This window comes from Prionailurus bengalensis, chromosome C1 (assembly GCF_016509475.1).
Source record: "Prionailurus bengalensis isolate Pbe53 chromosome C1, Fcat_Pben_1.1_paternal_pri, whole genome shotgun sequence".
NCBI lineage: Eukaryota > Metazoa > Chordata > Mammalia > Carnivora > Felidae > Prionailurus > Prionailurus bengalensis.
Window position 1 is genome coordinate 105,527,252 of NC_057345.1, and position 27,833 is coordinate 105,555,084.

Sequence of the window (27,833 nt, forward strand, 5' to 3'; positions counted from 1 at the left end):
CACAGCCCTTTGTTGGGCTGGAGGGAAGACCCTGGGCCCCTCTTCCAACTAGATCACATGGTTTCTCTCTGCTCCCTCCCCTCCCTTTCTCTGGAGTCTTTTTTTTTTTTTTTTTTTTTTAGGGTGGTAATGATTGTTTCTGAGGTCTCCCCACCTCTCCTCCTGCCCTGGCCTCCCTGCCAGGGGTCAGTGTCCTCTTCAATGACAAAAGCCGTCCTAGATCTGGGCTCCCTGGGGAGGGAGGTGGCTGGGTCTGGCAGTTGGAGCCGCTGTCTCTCCATGGTGCTGCTGCAGCCCCTCCCCCGCTGGGCACACAAATGGGCTTTATACAGCAAACAAAACCACCCCCCCCCACCCGGCCACACAGGCACGTGGACCCAGGCCTCACCGTGGGAAGGGGGTGGTGACAGGCACAAGAGAAAGAGATCACTCCAAACAAGTTCTCTTGCCTCATTTCTCTTCTTTATTTTCCACAAGCCAGGTTTTAGCCCTTGACTTCCTACCCTCCACCTGCACCCTGAGTCCCCAACTCCTTCTGGTCACCTATCTTCAAACTCTGGACTCAGCTCAAATTCTGCAGGGGACTGGGAACAGGTCTTCTCACCCTGCCCTATGCCACCCAGGGAGTCGCTCCTCGGAGAAGCGAGATGGGAAATGAGAACCCAGGGTCCCCCTGAGGGGGCTGGATTGGACCCCCAAGCCCTCCTTCCAAGCCCCAGCCCACTCCAGGGGACACCTATCTGGACAGTGCCCATAAGAAGAGCAGAGGAAGGAAGAGCTCACCCCAGCTGGGCTCCTGAGCCAGGGCCAGGGCTCCCGTGAAGCCACTACCCGCTCCAGCTCCGAGCAGGGCCATCCTGCATGCCTAATCGGCTATTTAAGGAGCTGTTCGCCAGCAACCCGGCAGCACCCCCCCACCACGTACACCCGTCCAGAGCCACCTTAAAAGCGGGAGGCAATTGTGAAGTCGCTGGCCAGCAAGTGGAGTGAAGACTGTAGAGGTAGATTTAAAAAAGAGAGGCGGCGAGAGATTTGTCCTGGGGACCCAAAACCCTACGGTACCCTACTGAAAACCAAATCCCCTGGAAGCCCACAGAGACCCAGAGAACGCAAGCAAAAAAGAGATAAATACATCCAGCTCAGCTCCAAGAAACTCCTCTCTCTCTCTGTCCCTCCCCACTTCCTTCTCTCTCCCTCCCTTCCTCCCTCTCCCTTTCTTTCTCTCTCTCTCTCTCTCTCTCACTCTCTCTCTCTCTCTCTGTTTCTACCTCTCTCTCCCTCTCCCCCCCACCTTTCTCTGCCAACCCTAGCCCTCTAGTCCCCAAACTCCCAGTACCTGCTTCTTCTGGGGATACCATGTTGTTCTTCACTCTCCTGCTGGAGGTGATTTGGATCCTGGCTGCAGATGGGGGTAGGTACATCTGGATGTCTGTGTGTCTGTCTGTGCTGGTGTTCACGTGCCGCCAGGCTCGCTTAATGGGGGAAGGGAAGAAATGTAAAAGGAAGCCTAAGGGGCTAGTATAATAGGCTCGGGATGGGGGGAAGCGAGAGGAGTGGGGAGAAGGGCACTTTCCATCTCCCCCCTTTGCCTGTACAGCCCTGCAGTTAGTGAGGATGGGGGGGAAGGGTTGGGGAGCTAGCTGGGGAGCAGAATGTATACACACATTGCGCGAATCTCCTTACAGGCTACGGATTCTCTCCGGAGCTCTTTGCCCCGCTGCCCTAGTCCCAGGCAACCCTCCTGGCCTCATCTATTTCAGAACTCCCCCAATTAGGGAGCCAAGGAGGCAGAGAGTGAAAAGATAAAGGACTGATGGGGGTTGGGGGCATATCTCTACACTTCCTCATTAACTCAGATGCTTATCCCCAACTATGAACCTCATGGCCAATGTCCCCTCCTGATTCTATTGGGCAACTGGTTGCCCAGTTTCTCCCTGAAAGCAGTAGCAATAATAAAGGCTGTTGACCCTTTACAGTTTGCAAAGGACTTTCAGAGGCTCCCAGGAGATGAGAGGACTTTTGGGAGAACAGGCCTAGGTGCTTCCAAGAGTGTCCTCAGGACCCCTACCCCTCATTTTTGTGTTTGCTTTGCCATATGCCTATGCTATGTATGCCTACCTCAGTATCCAGGACATAGTAGGTGTGTAATTAAGATCCCTTGGAAGAGCAAGGGGGGGGGGGAGTGTCTAGAGAGCAGAAGGAAAATGCAGGGAGGGTGACAGGGTGAGGAGCCAGCCAAAAGGAGGGTTGGAAAGTGCATCTGAGGGAAAGAAAAAAATAGGGAAAAGGAAAAAGAGGTGAAGAATTAGCAAGTTGAGGATTTGGTGGGAGGGGAAGGGCAAGGCTACTGGCCCAGCACAGAACCAGGGAATTCAAGTTGTCTGAGTGTCCCAAGGAGCTGGTGAGATGTTGCTTTCCGCCCTTCCTTGGGCTGCTTTTCGGAGTTGTCTGACCAAGGGATGGGCCAGAATGAGAACCCGAGGATGAGATCAAGGATATCTCAGAAGTCTGAAGAATTTAACGGGATAAGAGAGAGAGAGGAAGGAATTTAGAATTTTTTTCCAGAGTTTGAATTTGAAGTAGCAATTTGAATAATGCAGAGAAAACCTGAAGGAAGGCCTTCTCTCTCCCCTTGAAGTGGTTTGGTCCTGGGTGAGGCTGGACCATCAGACCCCCAGCCTTTCAGCCTGAGACAGGATTGCACGAGAGCCTGGCATGTGACCCAGCTGGCAGCTCTCTTTTCCACATACAATGCTTCGTTTTCAGTCTGTCTCTGCCAGCCTGGCTGCCTGTGCCCACCCACCACCCTCAGTGTGGCCTGGACCCTGCCCTGACTCCTGCCTTCCCTAGCTAGCCATCTAGGGATCTAGGGAGCAGAGGCTCCTGGCAATGGGGAAAGTTTCCTTCAGAGCTACCGGGACCAAAGGAAGAACTTGAATGTCATTTCACAGCCAAGGGCCTCAACGTGTGCAATGCTTCAAAGCAAATGAATAATGTCCCTTCTCCCCTCAGTAGCAGCACCCCCCCCCCCAACAACTGCAACCTTTTTTCCCCCTCCCCTTGTTCTAGTCCCTTGCCTCCAAGCCCTCTGTCCACACCCTCACCTCACCCCAATCTTCTAAGCGTGGGACTGGCTTGGCCCAGGCTCAGAAAAGTGAGGGTGGGGGCAGGGTGCCCATTCGGGTCCAGGTTAATTTTAGGCTCTGGGCTCGATCTACGTGTTTCTCCTCTCCCTGCACTCAGCACGCACCCTTACAGCCCGGCTGGTGATTTTAAATAGGCCCCCCGACCTTTCCACCGAGGTGTCGGGTTTCAGGGCTTCCTCTGGGAAGTGCTCCGGGCGGAGGGCGGAGAAAGAGCGGCGGGAGGTGGGGAGGGAGGGGAGCGGGGAGGACGCGGCCCCGGCTGAGCGGTCTGCAGCCCCGCTTTCTCTGCCTTGCAGGTCAGCACTGGACATATGAGGGTGAGAGCAGAGCCCAAAGCCCACCGTCATCCCTTTCACACTGGGACCTCTTCACCTGCCAGGAAGACTTATGTCGAGTGTGTGGGGAGTTCGTTCCCTTTAGTTTCTCAGCCCAGCTCCTCCCTCCCGAGCCCCCACCCCCACCCCCGGCCCTTGTTTTCCGGGTCGGACTCCCAGACCCGATTCTAACTGCCGGATCCCGTACCTCCTGATTCAGAAAGGCTGGGAAACCGGGTAGGGAAAGGAACACTGAGCCTAGCTGCCAATTTACTTCCTGGCTCTCTTTCCGACCTCATTGATCCTACCTGCATCTGAAATTGGGACAGAGCCTGAGGTCAGGGGTGAGGAAGAGGCTGGCAGCATAGTTTGTGACCCTGGTGGAGGTGGATTTCATCCCTTTGAACTTCTGACTAACGACTGAATTCCAGAGTCAAATGCAAGGTCCAGTGTGAGAGCAAGAAATGAATTGTGGGAAGTCAACCGAAAGAATGGTATCCCCACTTATTAGGGGCCCCCACGGAGACTTGCTCTTTCGAGGATCATTTTATTTCCCGGGCCATCCTGTTTCCGCTCTAGCCCCACCTATCCAGGCACGCAGGCTTTCCATCCACCCCCTTTTCCTCCCATTCAGCTTTCTGGTCCCCAAACTGCTGGTAAGTAAAAGCCACCGCTCTCCACGTTATCAGGAGAGCTGGGGAGTCATCACAGCCTGGGGGCAGGGGAAGCGTGCTGCAGCCTCAAGTCTAGCAGGGACTCCTGCCTCACCTAGCCTTGCACAACTGGCTAGGTTGCCTGGGTTGGTAGGGGAGGGTTCCAGAAGGGTGGCTGGGGCTTGGAGAGCAGGACAAATGTCTCTGGTAATCCCCACCAGGCCCACATGGTCAAGACCATTGGCCAGCCTCTTACCCTGAGTGTGGAAGCAATGCCCAGTCCCCCATCAATATCCAGACAGACAGTGTGACTTTTGACCCTGAGCTGCCCACTCTGCAGCCCCATGGATATGACCAGCCTGGCACTGAGCCCTTGGACCTGCACAATAATGGCCACACAGGTAAAAACCCAGGCTCCAAGGAGGTGTAAACTCCAGTTCCAATCTTAGGAGTCAGGAGAAAGATGCATTCTAACTTCCAAATTCTTAGAAGGCTTCATTTATAAATTTGGAGATGTGACAATGGTGATGAGACTCCTACAGCCTCATCAAGGGTGGGGAGTGAATGTCTACATTCTAGCTCTAAGGATGGATTGGTATCATAGCATGAATTGGATCCTCATTGAAAAAGGGGGACATATGCTAGAAAAGCAGAACTAGGTGCTACTAGGGGACGGAGGCAGAAAAGGCTGGCCAGGTCTCCCAAGGAGCAGTGGCAATGGGAATGTGTCCGCATTCCTCCACCAACCCTGACCTTCTCTCTTTTCCTCACAGTGCAACTCTCTCTACCCCCTACCATGTATCTGGAGGGATTTCCCCAAAAATATGTAGCTGCCCAGCTCCACCTGCACTGGGGTGAGACAGGATCCCTGGGGGGATCAGAGCACCAGATCAACAGTGAAGCCACAGCTGCAGAGGTACCGGGGAACAAAGCTTGGGCTAGGACACAGGGACAGGCATGGTCGGTGCCCAGGAAAGGAAGGATCTGGAAACTGGGAAAAGTCATACTTGGATAATGCCAACCTTTGTGGGAAAGTTTTAGGGCACACTGGAGGTGGTGGTGGTGGTGGTTGTGGCAGCGGCGGCGGCTAGGGTCAAAGCCTTTAGGAAGGGGTAGTGGAGAAACATTAAGTGATTTAATTCCCTCCCCCCCCCCCCCCCCCTCAGCTCCACATTGTACATTATGATTCAGATTCCTATGGCAGCTTGAGTGAGGCCGCTCCAATGCCTCAGGGCCTGGCTGTCTTGGGCATTCTCATTGAGGTGAGTGGCCCTCAGTCTCCCCCAGGGCTCTCTCCACTCCCTCTGCACCCCTCAGTCCTATTCTGCCCATGTCTGTTGCTCTCCCTCCCTAGGCTAGTCAGCAACCCACTGTGACCATTTGTTCTGTATGTGAACGTCTTACTCCAAATGTGGACCTATTCCAAACTCTCCCTTTCCAGGTGGGTGAGACTAAGAATCCAGCTTATGAACACATTCTGAGTCACTTGCATGAAATTAGGAATAAAGGTGAGCCTGTGAGATTAGACTTCAGGGACACTTCCCCAAAAAGGCCAGCAAGGCCTGGGATGATAGTGAGTTAGGAACCAGGGGGTGTCACCTCTGGGAGCCCTATCTAGGTAAGCTGGGGGCCAGCGAGGAGGAGAGCAGTCCTAGCCTGTTCTCCTCCAGATCAGAAGACCTCAGTGCCTCCCTTCAACGTGGGAGAGCTGCTCCCCCAGCGGCTGGACCAGTTCTTCCGCTACAACGGCTCACTCACCACCCCACCCTGCTACCAGAGTGTGCTCTGGACAGTATTCAACCGAAAGGCTCAGATTTCCATGGGACAGGTGAGTGGTGAAGAGGTGAGGCAGGGGGCGCCTGGATGGCTCGGTCGGTTTAAGTGTTCAACTTCGGCTCAGGTCATGATCTTGCGGTTTGTGAGTTTGAGCCCCGCGTCAGGCTCTGTGCTGACAGCTCAGAGCCTGGAGCCTGCTTCAGAGTCTGTGTCTCCCTCTCCCTCTGCTGCTCCCCTGCTCACGCTGACTCTCTCAATAATAAATAAACGTTAAAAAAAAAAAAAAAAAAAAAAAAGAGGTGAGGCAGCAGAGACCTAGTGGTAACCTCAGACCCTCTCCCACTCCCCAAAGTGAGTGACACTTCTCCCCTAATCCCACTCTTCTGCTCCTCAGCTGGAAGAGCTTCAGGAGACATTGTTCTCCACAGAAGAGGAGCCCTCGAGGCCCCTGGTACGGAACTACCGAGCCCCCCAGCCTCTCAATCAGCGGACAGTCTTTACTTCTTTCATCCAAGGTGACTATACAGGGCTTGGAAAGGAGATGGGAAACTGGGGGACTCCGTGCCAAGAACTTAGGGAGTCCCTGGGAACAAAAGGAAGGATAGGAGGGGAAGCAGTTTCTAGGACTTGCTTAGACTGGGAATGCTTCTACCCCTGAGTGCCAGGTGATCTCCCCGGCAAATAGAGGTAGAGTGCTGTTCCCCACTGGGGTGGGGAGCTCAGGTCACACTGACCCAAGTCTTCTTCCCTTACAGTGGGATCCGTGTATACCACAGGTAAGCCGGCCCCGCCCAGGTATGAAGAGAGGGAGGCCTGCTCCACAAAGAGGGAGGGAAAGGCTCAGTATCTGTGGGAGTTCTAGAATGAGTGACACTTTCCATCTTCCTCCCAGGCGAAATGCTGAGTCTAGGAGTGGGAATCTTGGTCTGCTGTCTCTGCCTTCTGCTGGCTGTTTATTTCATCGCTAGAAAGATTCGGTGAGGTCCTACTTTCCATTCCTTCGGTCCTTTCTTTTCTACCGAAAAGCACTCTATTCCACCTCTAATCTGTTTCACCTAGGACACTAGTCATTTCCATCAACTATTCCCCCTTCCAGGAAGAAGAGGCTAGGAAACCGGAAAAGCGTGGTCTTCACCTCAGCACGAGCCACAGAGGCATAGACTCCTTCTCGGACATCATGGATGCCTTCCCCTCATGCCAATCAGGGAGCTTCTAAAATGAGGGGCAGGGACTGGCCAGAAAATACTGTAGAAGTAGTGGGCAGACACCCCTCCTTCCTCCAGACAGCCCCTCCCGAGAGGCATGGACAGGCTCTCATTCAAGGAGTAACAGCAGAGCCCACGGCCTCTCAAATCATATAGATCAGGACCATCCCCACATTGACAACGCAGAGGGCAAATTGTGTTTATTAGCAGGGGAAGTTGGGGATGCGCCCCAAAGTCCTCTATCCCCTTGCCTTTATGTCCCTTTCCCTACATGTCGTGCAGATTCTCCCCTTAGGAAAAAGAGTTGCTGCTGTTGGGGTTATATTTTTTTGCTCAATATATCTGGAAATTAAAGTTTCTAACCCCACCCCTGGCCTTACCTTTGGGGCTCTTGAGAGGAGTTCCTTAATCCCTCAGGTGGCAGAGGTGTGCAAAGGACAGGGGAAAAGAAGCAGGGGTGAAAAACTCTTTTTACCCCAGTCCTGCGAAGGGAGGTCCACTTCTGGAAAATGCTTAACCCAAAGTTTCTGACATATGAGACCACCAGCCCAGGTTTTTACCCTTGTACCAAAGCCATGCTGGAGGGGATCAGAGGTTGCCAGGGTGGGAAAGAGGTTGGGTAAGAGATGTGGGAGGGCAGAAATCTCAATTAACATGTTATCCCCTCCCTTAAAAGCCAACTTCCCCCACAATTATAAATTCCTTATTTTATTAGTCAAAATCACAATCACCTTGATTAAAAGGATGGGATGTGCCATCCTCAGCAGAAAATGATACAGTTCATAGAAAACCTCCCCACCCCCCCCCCCTCCACACCCCAATTAAAAACTAGAAAAAAATCTGCCCTCCTTCCCTGTGATGTCATGGTAGTCTGACTTCTCCAGGGGCATTGCCGCTCCGGAGTGGGCCAGCTCACCGCAGCACCCTCCACTTCACCTTGGGGAGGGGAGGGATGCTGGTGGTCTAGGAGGTGAAAACATTAGTTCCAGTAATACCAGTTTCCCAAACATGCACTTCCTTCCTTTCCCCCAAGGCCCGTGACCAAAGGGAAAGGTGGATAGATAAGCCCAGCCATGAAGAGTAATTTGAGGAGAGAAAATATAGTCCAAAGAGGTTAGAAGAATTCCAACTCACCTCCTCCCTCCCCACTCAAAAAACAAAAGAAAACAAAACAAAAAACAAAAAAAAAAGGCAGTTTGGGGTCTTTATCACATCAAAAATGGTTCCCCTCAGACCTGAGAAAAAGACCAAGATGCCCAGTCTGGGGAGGAGGTACTGGGAAACTTAGAGCTCATCTACCCTTGAGCCTCCGTTAATCTCATCTCCACAGAAACAGCTAAGCTAGGTCCCTTTTCTTGGCAACCTGCACTGTCCAGAACTGGAGATGGAGAAATACAGGGCGAGGAGATCAGGAGGGCACCCCAGGCCTAGGGGCCCCCCCAGGTTCCCTCAGTCCTCGGGTGGGATGCGCAGGGCAGAATACACCATCACCCGACTGTCCTCCTGCCGTCGGCCTGCAGAGGGGAAGGGGGGTGAGTCTTGCGCAGGGTGAGAGCAGAGCACTGACACATGGGGAGTCCTGGACAACAAGGGGGTCCCCAGATGGTGGGGATAAGTGCAGATTCAAACCCACCAGTCACTGACTGGCTGAACCCAGGCTGCTCCTGGTAAAGCCTAGAGACTAAAGGTCACAAGTGGACAAAGCAAAACCCTGAAGGTGGTGGGATAGACCGACGAGGAGGAGACAGAGAATGGTGGGTAAAGGACCCGGGCTAGGGCTGGGCTCAGTCATGGGCAGTGGGCAGGTAGGTGGGATCTGTCAGGCGATCAGTCCAGGTAGTCAGTCCTTACACGAGAGGCTGCGCTGGATACTTCGGAGGGACCCTCCAGCTGTGATGAAGGCCCAAAGCCCCATGGAAACAGTGACTGCATAGATGGGCAGCAGGCTGGCCTCATACCAGGGATTCAGGAATGTCTAGGGATGGAGATAAGAGTAGAAATGAGTTTAGCTTCTCTCTCTGCCTAATCCCCAAACTCTCTACATGCCTTTGAACCAAACCTCCCGCAGGTAGCTCACCCAAATCCCCTGATCCTTCCCTTCAGAGCACCAATATTTTGTGGTTGAGGACTTTTGATTTTCAGCTCCCTCAGAGGTTTCTGCCCTCTTGCTCACCTCCGGCCATTCGTATTACAGTTTGACTAATCCATTCAAACTCCCAGAGGATACCCAGGGCAGGTTATACAATTGATGCTGAGATGAGAGTCTTCTAAACACTAACCTTTCTGCCTCCTCCCTAGATATGTTTTAACATGTTAAGAAGTGAGAACAGATCTCCCTTCCATCCTGCTGACCATTAAATATTTTTCTAACTCAGGCCCCTGTCCCCAACTCACCAGTCCCGAGGTCAGTAGGTGACTCCCGACTACCAGGCCCAAAGCCCAGTACCGTCTCCTCTCACAGGCATCAAAGAACACAACTCCCCAAAAGGTATGGAGCAGGATAATGGCTGCTGTCAGAAAGGCTGCAGGGAGGGAGATGGGAATGAGATACATGCCTCATCTGCTCCCAGCCTCCTGAGATGTTGAGCCAAAGAAGTCTCCCAGGGAGGACCAATAAATCAGATCGGGGCCAGGGATGGATAGGGCATGAAGGCAAGGCAGAAAGCAGATCTTACCTGAAGTCAGGAAGTAATAGGGTGAGTCTCCATGGATCCCAACCACACCTGGCCCAAGTGCATCAGCCAAAATATTGATAACAGAGAAGACACCACTGATGATACCGAAGGAAAGACCAGAAACTGGGGGGAAGGAGGGTCTCATCAATGTCAGAGATCGCTGTAGCCTGATTACCAGTGATCTCGCCCCATTCCCAGTCACAATTCCCCCACACCTACTCTCCCTCCAGACCACCTCTCCTTGGAAGTCAGGGATGAAGGGGAAAAAAGCAGCCCCTTGGAACATGTGCATGTTTTGACTTCCCTGGGAGAGGGGGGTGTCCAACCCCCTCCTCCAGTCCCTCTCCCTTGGCTCACCATAGGCCATCTGGCGGATGGAGATGGGTGATCTTCCGTCCTCACTCAGCGATGCTAACCCCTCATCTGCCTTCCTGGGGTGGGGTGGGGTAGGGTGGGGTAGGGGAAACATGAGGAAAGGCAGGAATGCTCCTTTCCCTCTGACATCCTCCCTTATTGCCTCCTCTTCCAAACCACCACCCAGGGGCTGCCCCACTTCTCAGAGTGCAATCATCTGCCCTTCTCCCCTCTGGACCATCCCATCTTCTTACTTAAGCAGCTTGTAGTAGGCAAAGCGGAACACCTCCTGTAGAAGGACAGAGACCGCAGCACCAAAAATCAGGAGGCCATACTGGAGCCGGGCATCTGACCTGTCGGTCACATGGACCAAGATGAACCAGACCACAGAGGCCAAGAGCAGGGAGACCAGCCAGAAAAATGCCCTGAGGAAAGACAAGGGCAATCAGACAGGCCAGGGTAGGGAGAGCCAGAGAAATCAAGGAGGAGAACCAATCAAGGCTGCAGCATGTAAAGTGGAAGTTAGACTTCCGGATGGTCTGGAAGACTGGGAGGAGACAGGATAGGTGTCTCCACCAAGGGAGTCTTGTAGGGATCCGGACGCAGGGGAAGGGATAGAAATCTGACTAATGAGTCTTCAGAGCGATGAGAACCAGAATGTACGCGCACAGTAGTGGGGAGAGGTATCCATTCCTGGATCCTCCTTCAGGCCGGCGGAGGTCAGCACACCCCCCTCACGAGTCTTGGCCTTGGGCCTTCTCTGACGTCGCCGGGAGGAGTATAGGAGGAATCTGTGCGATCCCTGGAAGGCGGAAACCAACTGCGGGAAAGGGCAAATCATCTAGACCCCTGACTCGACCCTTTCCAATCTTCACCGCCGACTTGTCTCCCCCAACTCAGGCTCCCAAGCTTGCCCAGCCCCTTCCGGATCTCTTTCTCTCTTTCTTTCTCTCTCTCTCTCTCTCTGGCGCCCTCCCGCGTCTTCCCGACCCCCTACTCACCCCGCCACCAGGATGATGACGCGAAGAGGGTCCCCAGCGACAGTGATCAAGAAAAGCGCAAAGGCCGGGCCGAAAGCGACGAAAGTGCATCCGAAAAACACTGCGGCCCCCATGGCTGGGCAGCTGGGGGTGGGGTGGAGGCCTGGCCAAGAGGGGTGGACGGGGGCAGCACGTCAGCTAAGGAGTCTGCTTGGGGTGGCGACGCGACCCCGTGAGGGGCGCGGTGCAATGTCACCCCCGGACCCCAGGGAAGGGGAGGGGGGACACCGAAACCCCCGATACAGGTCCGCGCGACTTCCTCTACGGAAGCCGAGGAGGGAACAAACCCCGGCCGCAGCACCATGGCCACCTCCCATCCAATCCCCACCCCCCGAAGGCCAATGAAGACTCGGCGGGGGCGGAGCTGCGGGGGCGGGGACGAGGCAGCACAACCTGCCGGGAGTTGTAGTCCTCCTGCCCTACTAAGCCTTCGACTTCGGTCCTGGGAGTGGCTTGAGCTGGTCAAAGGAGGGAGTGGGCCGGGACTGGCCCGGCTTCCTGGGTCCCATTGGACCTTGGCTGCGGCTTCCTTTCGTTATTTTGTGGGGAAGGGTGGTAGCAATTCTGCGTCTTCTTGAAGAGCTGCAGAGCGGGGGAGGGGAAGATCCTGTTGGAACCTAAAGGACAAATACAAAGAAAGCACAGGATAGAGGGTGCAGGGAGATAGGGACGGGTATTGTTCTTACTTGAATGAGAGGAAATGGGCTTGAGCTACTGCCTAAGAGATGAAGGTTAGACTTAAAAGTAAGAGCTCTTTGAACAGACGAGTATAGGAAACATGCAATTCAGTGAGTATACCGCTAATGACGCTTTCATCTGTAATGACCAGAGAGTAGGAAAGACGAAGAAGAGCCTGGAGAGCAATGTTAGGAAGGAGGTCAGATGGGATTCGGTGTTAAGATTCAGAGTTAAGACTGTTTGTAAAAAGCAATTAGAGCTATGGGGTTGAAGAAAAACGACAAGCACCCCCGCCCCCCAAGTCACACAGTTCCTTTTAGGTCATACTTCCTCTATTTATTTCTGAAAATGAACTTCAGTGGTGTCTTTTCCTCAGGCCAGGGGAAGGCACAGGGGTTGTGTGTATTAGAGTGAAAGAAAATTAAAGTAGGAGAGGAGGGTATTGTAACCTCATTTGGATGGGGGTAGGGCCAGTCTTTAGGGAGGAACGTTTAGGCAAAAGAGTACCAGGATGGAAAAGTGAGGGGATCTGGAATATTGTTTTTGAGAGACTAATCAAAGTACAAAGAAAACAACTATAGAAATTGTTCGAAGAGAATCGGGCTTCCTTTCCTTACTGGAAGTGATTTATGAGTTAATGCATATGGGTACATCCACAAGAAGCGTTTTACATTTTTTTCCAGGTAATTCTAGAAAGGAGCTGAAGGAATAGATTGTATAGATTTACATGGAAAATCATCATCATCAAGCAAATCCTCCCCCGCAAAAGGTTAAGATGGTGGAAACATGCTGGCCAGTGCTCAAAACTCCAGTGTGTCTTGCTTCTGAAGCTAGCAGGCCGAGTCAGGAGAAGAGATACGAGAATACAAGTCTTCTCATCTCTCCTTTGAGCTATTCGCACAGCATTTCTAAGTGCTAAGAGCAAACACCAAACCTCTCTTGTCCACAGGTGGTTCCACAGAGACTTTCATAGTGCCTGGCTTGTAGTAGATGTTAAATAGATATCTATTAACTTCCTTTTAAACAACATAACTATTCTTATTCCCTTGCCAGTGACCTCTGAATTGCCTATCAGATTGGGCCTAGCATATATGTTACTAAATGCTTCTGAGTTGAACTGAATGAAAATGGGAAATATAAAAGCAGAGAGAAGGGCAAGATGAACTCTATCCCTGTGGATAGAATGAAGGGGGCATAGCAAGTGGGGAGGGGGGGGCATCTATTCGAGGAAAGAGGCTGTTTCCTCCCTCCTTCCATCCTGTATCCAGAAAGTGGAGAAAGACATGAAGTGAGGTCAGTACTTGCCATAGAGGAAATAACTGGCCTTGGCTGAGAGATTTTTATCAGAAGTACTGCAGCAGGTGCTTTGGGTATCAGACAATGATGTTAGTATTGCTCTTGTATTTCAGAGTCCAAGACAGGCAGAAGAGAGGACATTTTTTCAGTCTAGAAAAAAGTGCTCATCGGTTCCTCTAAAATTTTGACTGTGAAGAAAGAGATTGTGAATAAGCCTGGACTCTAGATAGTGATGGTAAGTTAGGGACCGTGAAAGGGAGGGTGAGCTTTTTGTGAGGACTAGGAGGGAGTCCTCTTCTTCAGAGGGGAAGCTTCTAGATAAGCACGGGTTTTGGGTTTTGGTCTGGCTTTTGGTTTGTCTGCTTGCTTGCTTTGGTAGTGTCAGCGGAGTCCTGAATGGATCTAATCTAGGACTGGGGAAGCTCAGTGAACACGTTCACATCAAAATCCACTTTGCCTCTCTCTTAATCTGGGCAGCTCTCTGGCTGACCGGTAGCAACCATTGATCTAGTCAGTCGGCAACTGGGCGGGGAATTCTACTCCCTGGGGAAAAGAGTTGCAGCAGCTTTGGAGGAGGGCAGGAGGCGGGGGAAGTTTGGTGAGAAACGCTGTAATTTCCTTTTTTACTTTCACAGCAATAGTGCAGAATCCAGAATGGATGTCCTCTTTGTAGCCATCCTTGCTGTGCCACTTATCTTGGGTAAGTTCACTCTCTCTCCCTGAGCTTTTGGGCCAGATCTTCTATCATAAGTGGGGTGGGAGAAAAGAAAAATGAGGAGTGGATGAGAGGTGCAATTTAATGGGGAGTAATAACACTCGTTTGTGCCAGAGTCCAGTGTTGGGGTGGGGTGGGGCGGGGTGGGGGGTGGGGGGAATCTGGAAAGTAGAGCCAGAAGAAGGGGAGGAAAACAGAGTCATGTCAGAGACAGCTGATGAAGATGGAACCCTTGACACAGGGAGTCCCCACCAAGAGTCACGTCAGCTGTCTATCACCGCAGAGTTGGACAAGAGGGAGAGGGACTACAGTGAGGGTGGAGGAGAGAGGTGGGCTCTTGGAAGGCGGGGCACTCTGATACTAGTGAGGGAAGCTGGGGGATCTTCCTTCCCAGAGGGTTGGAGAAAACCCCTTGTATTAGTAAGGACACAGAAGTAGGGGGTGGCCTTTATGGTAGTGGAGAACTGGCTTCCCCTCAGGGACAGACTCCCAAAAGTAGCTTGGCTCCTTCCCTCCTTTGTTCCCAGTCTGCCAGGTACTCTCATTGTTTCCTTTTCCTCCAGATTTGTGTGTCATTGCCTGGGATTCAGGGAGAGCATTCAAGGAGCGTAGGGAAGTGTTTAGTAGGAGGCCTAGAGACCTAATCATGTCAAAGCCACATATTTTTAGTCCTAGGAAGGAAGAAAAACTAATGTAGATGGGTCATTTAGTCCAGCTGACTCATTTGAAAAAAGCGATGGTTAGTGGCTTCTTCAGGGCTATTCCATTAGTCTGCAGCGAATCGGGAACTAAAACCCGAGTCCAAAAGCCTAAAGATGTATGTCTCCGTTCTGTGTGAGACACTGAGGTGAGAAGATATCTCACAGATCTAATATGGTCTGCAGCATTCTCCAGAAGAGATTTGGAGTTCTTCATTTCTGGTATCTCTGCTTCCTACCTTTTTCAGCTTTAGGTCTTATTTTGGGTTTACAGAATGTGAAGAGACACATTTTCTCTCTAGGAGTTCCTGAATTGAAAGGGCACAGAGTCATAAGCCTCAGCACAGATATGGAGCCCCAAAGACTGAGAAGGGTTTAGAGGTACAGGGGCAGTGAGATAGTAAGGCCTTGGAGGGGAGGCAGAAAGCAAAGACATTGATAGAGCTGAGATCAACTTCAGGTGTCCTTCTTTTGCTAAGGAGTTCCAGATGCCCCTTGACCTCTAGTCCTTGTCCCCGTAGGACAAGAATATGGGGATGAAGAAGGACTAGAAGAGGATGATTATTATCAGGTGGTCTATTATTATACAGTCACCCCCAATTATGGTGAGTATGTATGCGTCTCTGATCCCCAGTAGGATGGACAGAGGTTTTGGGGATGCTTAGTTCTGAGACTTTGCCTTTCTCTTTGCAATTGGAACAACTAGATCAGAGGAAATTTGGCTATGAGCAAAGACCTTATCAAGGCTTGTGGCGTTATTTCTCAAGCCAGTGATTTTCAATTCTTTGGAAATGGGTTGAAACAATTTAAAAATTTTCAAATTTGTAAATTATTTTGGATACCAGATTGAAAATATAAATTCAGACACACTCACAAACATTTTTAACATTAAAGTTCATTAGAATTAGATTACACCAGTAAATGTTACAACTTGAGCAAGTTGAAGTATTCGGAGCAATTTCTTCCTCTTTCCATTTCTAGACCTACTGCTACCTTTTTCCTTTGTCACTACTGATTTTTTTCTCCCCATCCCCCCCCCAGATGACTTTGGTGCAAATTTCACTGTTGATTACTCCATATTTGAATCAGAAGACAGACTGGTGAGTGACCTCTACATCTAAAAGCATCAGAATAGGTAACAGTTAAAAAGAAAGTGGGCAATGTTGAACTGTAAATGATTAGCAAAAATAAAAATGAGTTAGGTGAAATGAAACTAGGTAGTGGGCCCAAAGCAGATTTGTTAACCACAGGTGGGGAGAATAAAGCCAGAACTTAGTAGGTTTGCTAAGACATTGAGAGGGAGGGGCAGTCCTTGAGTCAAGAGAATTGGTGAATGGAAATGGGTACATAATCCATGCAAACAATAAAGTGGGGAGGACTCCTGAGCTTAAGTCTTGGGCAGTGGGGCGTGCAGGAGACAAGGCCTCTAAATAGAGAATCTATGAGGATGTTGGATGGAGGCAATGATAACTCTGTTTCTTGATCCTACTGAGAGCAGAACAGGTTGGATAAAGAGGTAAGGGAAGGAGCGGAAACTACTACCATTAGTCACAAAACAGAACTTACAGACCATCAGGAGCCTGAAACATTGAAACCAATGACAATGGAACCAGTAAGTGGATTGGGGATGGCAGGGTGGTGGGGGGAGGGTATGAGACATCTCTTAGCCCAGAACAGATCCCAGGGCTGGATACATAGAACAGGGGGAGGGCTGGAATAATAGGCTTGGTGGGGGGGGGGGGGGGGTGAGGAACCAAATAACAGTACACCAGTGCAGGTGCCCAGCTCAGCTTGGCCATCATACCTTTTGCTGAGATTCAATACTAACCTTGTATTCAGAAAACTGGGAAGATTTGGTGCAGTTAAATTTTAGTTCAGTGGTACTTAACGTGTATGAAACCTATGACTAAAGCTGTGAAGGATGCCGCTGCTGATGATGATGAAAAAGAAATCTATGATGTTGTTATTGCCCTGAAAGTATTTATAAAACTCAAGTTTACACTTGCAAAACATTTCAAACATAATGAAAATGTTTGTAACACTGTTAAATTACATATAAATTTGAGAGCATAGGCAAATTTGAGGCAAGTGTTTTAGGCAGTAGAAGGACAGAGATCAGTACGAGCTGGAGTTGCCTGGAAGACTTTTAGGAGGTGACTATGCTTCAGATACACTTCGAAGGATAGGTGAGCTTTTGATTGGTGGTTAAGTTATGAAAGTATGAAAACAATTAGAGGGAAGAATAGAGAATGAAAGAGCTGCAGGGGTGAGGGGATGGAGCAACCATGCATGTCTAGTGGGTAGGGTATGATTGAAGGAGAAGGTATACGGGAAGGTACAGTGGGTAATTAAGAAAAAACAATTTAATTTACAAGGCTCCTAATATTTGCTTGGTAATTTCACATAGGGCAAGATAGGGCTGAATTACAGGAGAATCTGAAGTGTCAGACTGAAGTTTGGACTTACAAGCCATGGGGAGCCTCGTAAGTTTTTCAGTGTAGTAAAGATACAGTGAAAATGGTATTTAAAAAAAATTGTTTTAATGTTTATTTATTTTTGAGACAGAGAGAGAGCATGAACGGGGGAGGGTCAGAGAGAGGGAGACACAGAATCTGAAACAGGCTCCAGGCTCTGAGCTGTCAGCACAGAGCCTGACGCGGGGCTCGAACTCAGGGACCGCGAAACCATGACCTGAGCCGAAGTCGGCCGCTTAACTGACTGAGCCACCCAGGCGCCCCTGAAAATGGTATTTTAGAAAAACTATTTGTCTGGTTGTATGCAGGATGCAGTGGAGTGGGGAGAAATGCATGAGACTTGCATCATTCCAGAAACAATCCATTAAAGGTTTGGACTAGGGAAGTAGCATTTTGAATGGAGAGGAGAAAAATAAGAAATATTTTGAAGAAAGTGCCTTGCTTCAGTGATAATTTCAGATGAGCAATAAATGAGGAGAATGTTGAAATAAGTTTCAAATATGGATGTCTGCAAAAATGACTGACCAAAATGGGACCTGTGGAAGGAAGGTCAGAGTGGTTTAGGACTGAAGTTATAAATTTGGTATTGGACAAGCTGAATTTATGGTGACAGCCCTATGAGGGTGTCCTAAAGGTAGCTGAACTAGGTCAGAGCTACAGTCCTAAGTGCAAAGCCACATTTACGGAAGTAGATGAGCTCAACAGAGCCAGTACACAGAAAACCAAAAGGCCAATGAATGTGCCTATAGCTAGTAGAAAGAGGACAAGGAATCAACCAAGAAACTGTGGAAGTGACTGGAGAGGCAGATAGCCAAGTTTGTATTTTAGAATCTAGAAGATTTAATATAATCAATACAAAGCTACCAAGAGGCCAGAGAAAAGGAGGTCACCGGTAACCCCAAAGAAGAAAGTTTTAATTGAGTGGTTAAGCAAAAGGTTTTTGTGGAGTTAGAGAGGGAGTACATTGTGAAGAAGGGGAGGGAGAGTATAGACCAATCATTTGAGAAATCTGATAATGAAAAAAGAGAAGCAACAGCTAAAAAGGGCAACAGGACCAAAGTGCAGCCTGAATATAATTGACCACAGATGGGAGGAATCAGTAGGAATGGAAAGCTGATTGATGACAAGGACGAAGAAATATTTTAAAGTATATGGTAGGCTCCATTTAGAGTGTAAACTCTTTGAAGAAAGGGGTCAGATCTTAATCACATTTACATCCCCCCTATAGCACCTAGCACATTGACTAGCACAGTGTCAAGCCCATAACAGATAAAAATGTGCATTCTTGAAGTGAGTTGAAGCTCCCTGGTATGGTCAGGAGGCTGAAAAGCACAGAGGAAAGGACTCCTTATGGTAATGGGGAGGAGAGATGGATCCTTCTGTAAGCTCAGAGGAAAGGAAGACTGAGGTTGGTGTAAAGAGATGGCTATCCTTTCAGAGGGGGAGGGGGATGGTAGGAAGGATGACACTGGCCTACCGTGGGGGGATGTCTGTATTTTAGCAGAGTCCAGATCTGAACGATGCTGTATCCAGTCTGCAGAGTCCTGTTCCCCTCCTCCTGTCCTGGGCCCTCGTTCAGGGGGGGATGTATTTCATGTAGAAGGTGAGAGTGCAGCCACTGGCCTTGGGGGAATCAGTGAACTAATTTTTTTTTTTTACCAGTATCTCTGGCTAATGTTTCCAGCCTGGTCAGTTCTCAGCTACTTAAAAGGAAGAAGGATCTCGTTTAGAAAAATCTTATCTAATTTCAAAGAGGTTTAGGAAATGTTGAGGCAGAGACTTTTCAAACAAGAGTCGTTACTTTTTCTGAACTGGGAGGACTTCAGCACCTTGTACAGCAGAAGCAGATGAAATAGAGAAAAAAACCTCTCCAGATTTCCAGTCTGCCTTGAGGAATCAAAGCTGGTTCCAGCCAGGAGGTGGTTCAAGATATGGCGGTTGCCAGAGGGCATAATGGGAGGGGCCTTACAACCTGGCAGAGTCTAGAGGCAAAGTTCAGAGGCTTGTAGGGGTGGTGGTTGGTTCCCTAAAGTAGAGCACAGATGGTGGAGACAAAAGGAGGGAAAAGAGGCCTGTACTATAGGGAAGGAATTTAAAATTGGGATTCTAAATAACTAATGGGGTGTGTGTGTGAAGAGATTTAGCAGAGTAAGGAGTGAGCAAGGGAGGGGACACATCTTCCAGGAGACGTCAGGGGGAAATCTAGCTTGGAATCTGAAATATGGGGAGTTTTCTTAGAGGTGGGGGGCCCGGAGGGGCGCTTCCTCAGCCACCTGAGCCTGGTGTTTTTCCCTTTCTTTGCTTTTTTTAGGAAAAAGAAAGCTGCTACAAATCTTTGGATGGGGATTTGGGAAGAGGAATTTGGAAGATAAATAAATGAAATAATCTGGTTACTCTCTACTCCCTGAGAGGCTCTGTTCTAAACTCACAACACTAAAGAGAACACCAGGATATGGGGGGTAGGAAGGGTAGATTAGAAAGGGTGTCAGCTGGCAAAAGAATGAGAGGGAATAATTAGGACTGTGAATCAACCTGAAATTTTGTGAAGAATGGAGAAGAGCACCACAGACAATTCCGTCTAATTCTTTTATTACACATGGTTTTGAGGCTGTGTTTGGGAAAAGAGAGTTGAGGTTTATGTAGAACACTTTTTCCTTTTTGTATAATAAGCACATTGTTAAACATATGTAAAATATTAAAAACTACTTAGAATAGATTTTTAAAATTCACACCCTCCTCCACTCACACCCCCCACCCCCCACAATGTGCCTTTTCCAGTGCGTAATTAGGGCAGGCAGGGACACATTTTAATTTTCTCTATCCTCGAGACCCTAATCAGAACTGGGCTGCCCCCTTGCGGTCTCTTCGGTGTCTCACCTTCTATGAGCAAACCGTCCCTGAGCCCCTATCCCCTTCTCCGCACTGTACTTTCAGTACTACAGGGGGCAGCGAATAGTCCATTCCGGACTCTGTGAACTCCGAACTTACCACCCTCCCTCCTTCCAAGCCTTCCGAATCTTCTCCAGGGTACAAATAAAGGAAATGAAGGTATCATCTAGGAAATCAGGGACCTACCCATACTCCGTTCTCTACGTTAGGGAACACGGAATTCAGGGCGCAAGGCCGGAGGAGCCTAGAAAAGTCAGGAACACCCGAGCTCAGCTTTGACCTCTACAGTCGTGGCCGACTGGCATCTGAGCTGGTAACGTGCGTGGCGGGTTATGTAAGGAAAGGGCCGGAGGAGCCGCCCCAGTGGGAGTCTGGGAGAGGACGCGGTGTTCTCGGCGGCAGTCCCCACCCTCTTCACCCAGCAGGGCAGGAGGCACCCAACTTGTAGGAGGAGGAGGCGGGGAAAGGGAGCCAGAGATCGGAGAGTCACGAGGGCCGCGCGGCCCAGAGGGGGGAGGCTACACAGTAGCATACAGCCATTCTCTCACACACGTTGCAGACCCAAGTTGCTGCTGGCTTCCACGTGCTGCCCTCGTGAGCGGAGGCTCTAACAGCTGGAGGGGAGATAAAGGGGGAGGGTGGAGTCTGCTACCGAAGAGGAGCCCGGAGTCCCACATCCCAAGACGCGCGCCTCACATCACACACCCCGTCCGTGCACTCCAACCGCACGTCTCCTGCCCACCACCATCCTATTTAAGACCGCGGGCTCCGCCCTTTTCCACTCTTCTTCCACCCTCCGCCTTTTCTCCTCACCGGGTCCCGGTCGCGAGCCGCATGTAGGGGCGGAGCACGGAATCCTTCCCTTCCAGCCAATCGTCACCTAACTGGGTCTCTATTGGCCGAGCCCCTAGTAGGCTGTAGCAAATGGGATGTGAAAGTCAGGCGCGGGAGTCACGTGCCACCGGTTAGACAACCAATGAGAGTGTGAGGTCTGTGTTCGCAGGGGGAAGGCACGTGCCTCGCCGCACGTGTCTGGGAGGGGGAAGGGGCGGGACCCAGTGGGAGAGAGGCGGAGGTGGGTAGCCGAGAGCGACGGAGTTGGAGAAGCCGGAGGCAGCCTGGGCTGAGCAGATCCGACGCAGGTGAGGAGGATTGTAGAACCGGGAAGCCATCCGCGCGCGGGAAGATCAGACCCCGAGAGAGTAGGTTTAGGGACCGAAAGCAGAATTGGGCATTGGGAGGGATAGCATCACGTGGCAGGCGCGACTGTAGAGGGTCCTGGTGCAGGGCTCCGGATTGGAAAGATTGGAAAGAGGCGGGAGGTTCCTGTGGGGAGCAGGCCCTACAGGGTCACTAGGTGGCTTCGGTTACCTTACCGGAGATTTACGGCTCGGCTCGGGCTCGCCGTAGCCCTTGCTGCGGGGTTAGGTTGGGAACAGACCTGGCGAACAAATGTTCAGGGTGGGGAGACGGAAGGTGTCGAGTCAGGTAATTTACTCTGAACAGAGGGAGGTAAGAACAGAGTCTGCGTCAGACTAAGTAAGGGCTGCTCTGCGGAGCCCATAGGGGCAGTCCAGGTACTTAATTGAGGGGGGCAGGCGGAGGAGAGGACTTTGTCGGCTCTGAGACAGGTGATACTGGGGAGGAGAGAAGAGATCTTATCATCCCATGCAGTACACCCCAGTCTCCCAGTCCATTTCCTAATTTTCAGATTATGGTGACATGCTCCCTTGCTTTGCTCTTCAGTTGCAGGTCCCGATCTTTGGGTATCCCGGGAGCTGCTCTCCAGCCCCTGCTTCTGAACCTATGGATTCTCCATCTAGCGTTTCTTCCTGTTCTTCCTATTCTCTCTCTTCCTCTTTTTCCACCTCCCCAGTGAACAGTGACTTTGGTCTCCCCTCCGATAGTGAGGGGGAGGACAAAGGGGCCCATGGCCCCAGGCCAGACACTGTTGGGCAGAGGGGAGGTTCTCGGCCACGACCGGGTCCTATCCGCTGCAGGCAACGGCCCAAGGTCTCCAGCAACCAACATACAACATCTTACTTGGAACAGCGGGGCTTGGCCTCTCCTATGGCAGGATCTGGGGTCAAAAGATCAAGAGACGGTGAATTACAGACCACTGTAAACATCCAGGGTTGTATCACAGAAGGAGACCTGCTTTTTGCTCAGAAGGTAAGAAAGAGCAGGGGAAAGGAGACAATACTGGAATGGCTTAGCACCCAGATGGTTAGTAAGGACCCTGTGAAGTGGGGAATAACAGTACTGGTGTGTGGGCAATTCTCAGCCCTCCCATAGCCTTTGTCCTGTTTTCCTACAGTGTAAAGAGCTCCAAGGTTTCATCCGCCCTCTCACAGACCTACTGAATGGGCTGAAGATGGGTCGATTTGAGAGAGGTAATTATTTGGTTAGTTGCAATTATTTGGGCTAGGTTCTCCTCTTTTTTTTTCTCTCTTGATGTTTTAAATGTGTATTTCTTTTAAATCTTTGCATTTAAAGCTTTATTCTTTTTTTAATCTTTACATTATTTCTTTTGTGCTTCTGTGATTTCATTTCTTTGGGTGAATCTATTTTAACCATGCTTTGTTCTTCCTTTACCTGACTAAATTGTTGCATCTCAATCCTTCATGTCTTTCCTTCTCCCTGACCCCAGGATTGAGCAGTTTCCAGCAGAGCGTGGCAATGGACAGGATCCAGCGTATTGTAGGTGTTTTGCAAAAGCCCCAGATGGGGTGAGTTCTCCTGGTTCTTTCCTCAGTGTTTCCTTAAAAGGAGATGTCCACAATCCTGTCTTGTTGCCTTTTTCACACTTGATGGCATTTTAAGTAAATGTCTTTCTCACAGGGAGCGTTACCTAGGAACCTTGCTACAGGTGGAAGGGATGTTAAAGACTTGGTTTCCTCGTATAGCTGCTCAGAAGTCATCCTTGGGCAGTAGCAGGCACAAACTGACCAAGGTAAGAACATGTAAACCTGAGAGAGAGGTGGGGAAATAAGAGAATGAAGTGTACATGGAGAAATGGGTTCTTTCTGTTTTCTTCTAAGTCTCTTCCTTTTTGCCAATAAGTTTCTTTTCACGGGAGGGAATGCCCAATGTTCCTTCATTGTCTTGATCCTTATATGGTTTTTGTTCTATTTTGTCTGTATCACTACAAAGAACTCCATGAATGGGCACCTGGGTAGCTTGGTCAGCTAAGCGTCTGACTCTTGGTCTCACTTCAAGTCTTGTTCTCAGAGTCATGAGTTCAAGCCCCACATTGGGCTCCATACTGGACATGGAACCTACTTTAAAAAAAAAAAAAAGCACTCCATGAAGTTTAACCTTATTCCTCATGTTTCAGCTTCTCTGCTTTCTGCATGGATACAGAGGACTTTTTTTAAATACTTTTTTTAAATGTTTATTTATTTTTGAGAAAGAGCATGTGCACACATGTGTCGGGGGAGGGACGGAGGGAAAGGGAGACAGGATCTGAAGTAGGCTCCGTACTGTCAGCAAAGAGCCTGACTTTGGGCTCAAACTCAAGAGCCATGAGTCCACAACCTGAACTGAAGTCAGAGGCTTAACCAACTGAGCCACCCAGGTGCCTCTATAGAAGGCTTTTTACCTGGCCAAATGAGTTATGCAGTAAGAGTTTTTAGTTTTTCTTTACAAATCCTTTCTCCTCTGTTGCCCTGAAACCCTTCCCTTCTCTTTCTTTGTACTCCTACCCAAGTACTTTGTTCCAAACCCTCTGGAAGTGTGGGTTTCAAGGACCGTTCATAACAAATACATCACCGAGAGGGTAGGAGGGTGGCCATGGAACACCTATAGAAGGAGTGTTGGATAGATTTTTTTTTTTGAGAGAGAGAGAGACAGAGCACAAGTGGGGGAGGGGCAGAGAGAGAAGGAGACAGAGAATCCAAAGCAGGCTCCAGGCTCTGAGCTGTTAGCACAGAGCCCAACACGGAGCTCAAACTCACAAACTGTGAGATCATGACATGAGCTGAAGGTGGATGCTTAACCAAGTGAGCTACTCAGGTGCCCCATGTTGGATAGATTCTTAGACTTAGTGTGGAAGTGACCCATTTTTTAAAACTTTTTATTTATTTCTGAGAGAGAGAGAGAGACAGAGCGAGCACGCTTTGGGGAGGGGCAGAGACAGAATTGCAAGCAGGCTGTACACTGTCAGTGCAGATCCCCACGCAGGGCTCAGTCTCACAGAACCATGAGACTGTGACCTGAGCCAAAATCAAGAGTTGGCCACTTAGCCAACAGAGCCACCGAGGTGCCCCTAGAAGTGACCTATTTTTTTGTGCCTTCAAACAACAGTGTGTTTATGGGGTACTCAAATGATGGGGAGGGGAAAGTCTCCTATAGATAATGGACAGTCCTTGTTTTCAATCAAGCACAATTATTATTGCTATGGGAATAACTCATTTAAAAATAAGCAGAGGGAGTGCCTGGGTAGCTCAGTCAGCTAAACCTCTGGCTCAGGTCATGATCTCACCATTTGTGAGATCGACCCCCCAAGCCAGGCTCTGCACTGACAGCATGGAGCCTACTTGGGATTCTCTCCCTGTCTCTATCCTTCCCCTGCTTGTGTGTGCAGTGTGCATGTGCTCTCTTTTTTCTCTCAAGATAAATAAAACAAAAAAATGTTTTTAAATAAGCAGGAGGATTCTTGCCTGCATATTTTTTTTTAAATTTTTTTTCAACGTTTATTTATTTTTGGGACAGAGAGAGACAGAGCGTGAATGGGGGAGGGGCAGAGAGAGAGGGAGACACAGAATCGGAAACAGGCTCCAGGCTCTGAGCCATCAGCCCAGAGCCTGATGCGGGGCTCGAACTCCCGGACCACGAGATCATGACCTGGCTGAAGTCGGACGCTTAACCGACTGCGCCACCCAGGCGCCCCTCTTGCCTGCATATTTTTAAACAATTTTTTTAAGTTTATTCATTTATTTTGAAAGAGAGCACGAGTGGGGTAGGAGCAGAGAGAGAGGGAGAGAGAACTCCAAACACTATCAGTGCGGAGCCTGATGCAGGGCTTGAATTCACAAACTGTGAGATCATGACCTGAGCCAAGATAGAGAGTCAGACACTTGGAACGCCTGGGTGGCTCAGTCCGTTGAGCGTCCAACTTTGGCTCAGGTCATGATCCCACGGATCTTGGGTTCAGGCTGGAGCTGAGCTGTCAGCACAGAGCCTGGAGCCTGCTTTGGATTCTGTGTCTCCCTTTCTCTTTGCCCTTCTCCAACTCACACTCTGTTTTTCTCTCTCTTTTTTTAAAAACGAATGATCGTTAAAAACAACAACAACAACAAAAGAGCCACTCAACCGACTGAGCCACCTAGGCACCCCATTGCCTGCATATCAATTTACATTTCTTAAGCAATTCAACCAAAGGAAATGAAAAAATTTTAAATATACAAATTGGGAAATGATGATTCCAATTAAAAATAGGCTTGAAGTCGGGGCACCTGGGTGGCCTAGTCAGTTGAGCGTCCGACTTCGGCCCAGGTCATGATCTCGTGATCCTGTGCTTCATGGGTTAAAGGCCCGCATTGGGCTCTGTACAGCTCGGAGCCTGGAGCCTGCTTCAGATTCTGTCTCTCTCTCTGTTTCTTTCTCTCTCTCTGCTTCTTTCTCTCTCTCTGCTTCTTTCTCTCTCTCTGCCTCTCTCCTGCTTACACTCAGTTTCTCTGTCTCCCAAAAATAAATAAATATTAAAAACAGTCTTGAAAAATAAGTTCTAAAATGAACTATTTTTTAAATAGTGAAACCTTACAGGACTGTTTTATTTTGCCCACCTGGATGTCCAGTGTTTGATATATATGTGGTACGTAACAGGCTTGCAAGTATTCGTCAAGTAAGTGAAAGTCTAATTAGGTTACTAAAATTTTTACTTAATCATGGCCTGCCAGGAAATTATCTGTTGCATAAAACATGGTATGTTTGCCTTGCAGACAGAGTCCCCAAGGAAAGAAAAATTTTAAGCAACCAAGTGGAGTTCATCTGAGAGCTCTCTCATGTATTTTTTTTCTCTTGTGTCTTCCTTCTAGCATTTTCCAAGCCACCACAGCCATCCAGCTGCTTCCTCTCCTGCACCTCCCACGGAAAAGATGGACCAGACACAGCTAGGACATCTAGTGTTGAAATCGAAGCAGCCTTGGCACCTCACAGAATGGCCAGCCATGCACCTCACTTGGACCCACACCACTCCAATTTGCAACCCACCCCTCAGTTCCCCAGGTACCATTTCCCTGAGCCACGGTCCTTTAGGCACTGGAGCCAGCATCGGTATCATCCTTTTTGTCCAGCATGGAGTACAGCCCTTCACCCACTCTGCCCCAACCACTTCAGTTCTACCTGCTACAGCATCGCCTGTCATCCCCAGTGCTCCTAAGAAACTCTCTGGAGAGGGACCTCCTTGCCACAGTTTGCCAGTAACTCTGCCATCAGACTGGAGCTGTACCCTGTCCCACCCTGGTCTACCCACCATGGCCAGAGAGATGACTGGGAGACATCTAGAGCAGATGAGAAGCCATCCTTCAGTTGCCCCTGATGTCCATTCTCTCAACCCCTAACCCAGGACTCGCGACTGTGGTTTCTAATTTGTGTAAATATGTGTCTCTCTCATATATATTTTTTACTTTTAACGTGTGCATTTGTGTTGAGGGAAGAGCAATCCTTTTGATTAAAGAAATTTTATACCTAAACAGTTTGTTGATTGGAGGAAATATAAACCTGCTTCAAGTACCAGTATTTATTCTCTAAGCAGCAGGAAAGAAGAGAGGGGATGGGAATGTTTGTGAACATGAGCTCCAGCTAGTTAGAATCTGAATGGGATGAGAGAGGTCCAGTGGAGAAGAAAAGGGACTCTTGCTGGCTTCCTCGGGACCACTGTTGGGACAGTTACAGGGTTCAGAATGGGCCTTGTGTTTTCATGTAGCCTCAGAGACTAGTACATTTCCTTTGTGTCTCTCACTTTTGAAATCTTCCAGCTGGCCCAGACTAGCAGGCTCTTCTGCTCTGGGATAGCTCTTTGCTTTGATGGGAACTATTGGTGCTTATGAATAAATGCACATGTAATCGACTGCTGCCAGAAGGGGGACACAGGAGCCAGGACAGCCACTGGGGTTGCTAGTTGTGATGAGGAAGGGGTGCTCTAGAGCTGTCAGAATGGGGAGTCCACTCAGACACAGGCCACATCCTGATTCAAAAGGCTGCAGCTGCTAAACGTATGGAAAGCCGCCCCATGTTATCAGGAGGCGGAAATGGAGTCTGTACATTTATCTACATCCACCCTTCTCTCTATATCACTCTGACTCATTTGTCCCAGTGACCATCCAGACCATGTCCTCTCCCATCCTAAGCCTTGGCGATGTATCAGACGACTCAGCCATTTTCATTGTTCTTATTGGCTACTTAGCATGTTTCTCACAGCTGGTTATCCATCTTTCCCCCATTGCTCAAATTTCCTGTTCTCAGGGAAGAATCGTCTCTTGATTGAATTCAGAGAGCGTAACCTCCTTTCTAAGACAAACCACTCCATTTGTGCCCTTGATTACCTTTCTCCTCTGGAACTTTTGCTGTCATTTATCCCCCTCTTTATCTTGTAACTTTGTTCTTGAATTATTTATTTATTTCTCCTACAAGTAATATTTATTCCTCCCACAAGTGGGATCAGTTCTCCCCCTTCTGGAAAACATCTTTTGAGTCTGCTTGTCCTCTTTCTCATATTTTCTTCATAACATTATAAGTTTATTTATTTATTTTTGACAGAGGAGCAGGAAGGGCAGACAAAGAGGGAGAGAGAAAATCCCAAACAGCCTCCATGCCCCAGCACAGAGCCCAATGTGGGGCTCAATCTCACGACCAGGAGATCGTGACCTGATCCAAAACCAAGAGTCAGATCCCCAATGGACTGAGCCACCCAGGCAC

The 27,833-nt window shown here is 49.5% G+C and overlaps 4 protein-coding genes across 14 annotated transcripts; 3 read left to right on the forward strand and 1 right to left on the reverse strand.

The window, feature by feature from the left end:
• The first annotated feature begins 404 nt into the window (after positions 1-404).
• Positions 405-7,461, forward strand: CA14 (carbonic anhydrase 14). Of its 7 annotated transcripts, XM_043576125.1 has the most exons (12): positions 407-1,001; positions 1,311-1,411; positions 3,443-3,463; positions 4,335-4,514; positions 4,887-5,029; positions 5,280-5,375; positions 5,468-5,621; positions 5,784-5,941; positions 6,284-6,404; positions 6,645-6,665; positions 6,782-6,866; positions 6,986-7,461. In XM_043576125.1, exons 2-12 carry the CDS (start codon positions 1,357-1,359, stop codon positions 7,047-7,049), a joined length of 1,098 nt encoding a protein of 365 aa, XP_043432060.1. In that variant the 5' UTR covers positions 407-1,001; positions 1,311-1,356; the 3' UTR covers positions 7,050-7,461. The 7 variants fall into 7 exon arrangements, 6 of the variants coding, with proteins under 6 accessions (XP_043432064.1, XP_043432060.1, XP_043432059.1 ...); XR_006296758.1 differs by having other exon boundaries at positions 406-1,411; positions 5,468-5,554; XM_043576124.1 differs by having other exon boundaries at positions 407-1,411.
• A 325-nt stretch (positions 7,462-7,786) lies between these two features.
• APH1A (aph-1 homolog A, gamma-secretase subunit) lies at positions 7,787-11,460 on the reverse strand. The gene is made up of 7 exons (XM_043576131.1): positions 11,125-11,460; positions 10,378-10,548; positions 10,127-10,200; positions 9,770-9,892; positions 9,489-9,616; positions 8,946-9,069; positions 7,787-8,608 (listed from the first exon to the last, which is right to left on the reverse strand). Exons 1-7 carry the CDS (start codon positions 11,235-11,237, stop codon positions 8,544-8,546), a joined length of 798 nt encoding a protein of 265 aa, XP_043432066.1. The 5' UTR covers positions 11,238-11,460; the 3' UTR covers positions 7,787-8,543.
• Positions 11,461-11,816: 356 nt separating this feature from the next.
• CC1H1orf54 (chromosome C1 C1orf54 homolog) lies at positions 11,817-19,424 on the forward strand. 4 transcript variants are annotated; one of them, XM_043576134.1, is made up of 9 exons: positions 11,840-11,951; positions 12,525-13,134; positions 13,251-13,372; positions 13,773-13,837; positions 15,072-15,155; positions 15,592-15,650; positions 16,049-16,162; positions 18,526-18,627; positions 19,336-19,424. In XM_043576134.1, the coding sequence occupies exons 4-8, from the start codon at positions 13,792-13,794 to the stop codon at positions 18,622-18,624; spliced, it is 402 nt and encodes a 133-aa protein (XP_043432069.1). In that variant the 5' UTR covers positions 11,840-11,951; positions 12,525-13,134; positions 13,251-13,372; positions 13,773-13,791; the 3' UTR covers positions 18,625-18,627; positions 19,336-19,424. The 4 variants fall into 4 exon arrangements, with proteins under 4 accessions (XP_043432070.1, XP_043432069.1, XP_043432068.1 ...); XM_043576135.1 differs by having other exon boundaries at positions 11,817-13,134; positions 18,529-18,627; XM_043576133.1 differs by lacking the exon at positions 11,840-11,951 and having other exon boundaries at positions 12,409-13,134.
• Positions 19,425-20,951: 1,527 nt separating this feature from the next.
• Positions 20,952-26,608, forward strand: CIART (circadian associated repressor of transcription). Of its 2 annotated transcripts, XM_043576123.1 has the most exons (6): positions 20,952-21,055; positions 21,660-22,085; positions 22,231-22,306; positions 22,564-22,642; positions 22,755-22,866; positions 25,952-26,608. In XM_043576123.1, the coding sequence occupies exons 2-6, from the start codon at positions 21,720-21,722 to the stop codon at positions 26,474-26,476; spliced, it is 1,158 nt and encodes a 385-aa protein (XP_043432058.1). In that variant the 5' UTR covers positions 20,952-21,055; positions 21,660-21,719; the 3' UTR covers positions 26,477-26,608. The 2 variants fall into 2 exon arrangements, with proteins under 2 accessions (XP_043432058.1, XP_043432057.1); XM_043576122.1 differs by having other exon boundaries at positions 20,953-22,085.
• Positions 26,609-27,833: the final 1,225 nt, after the last annotated feature.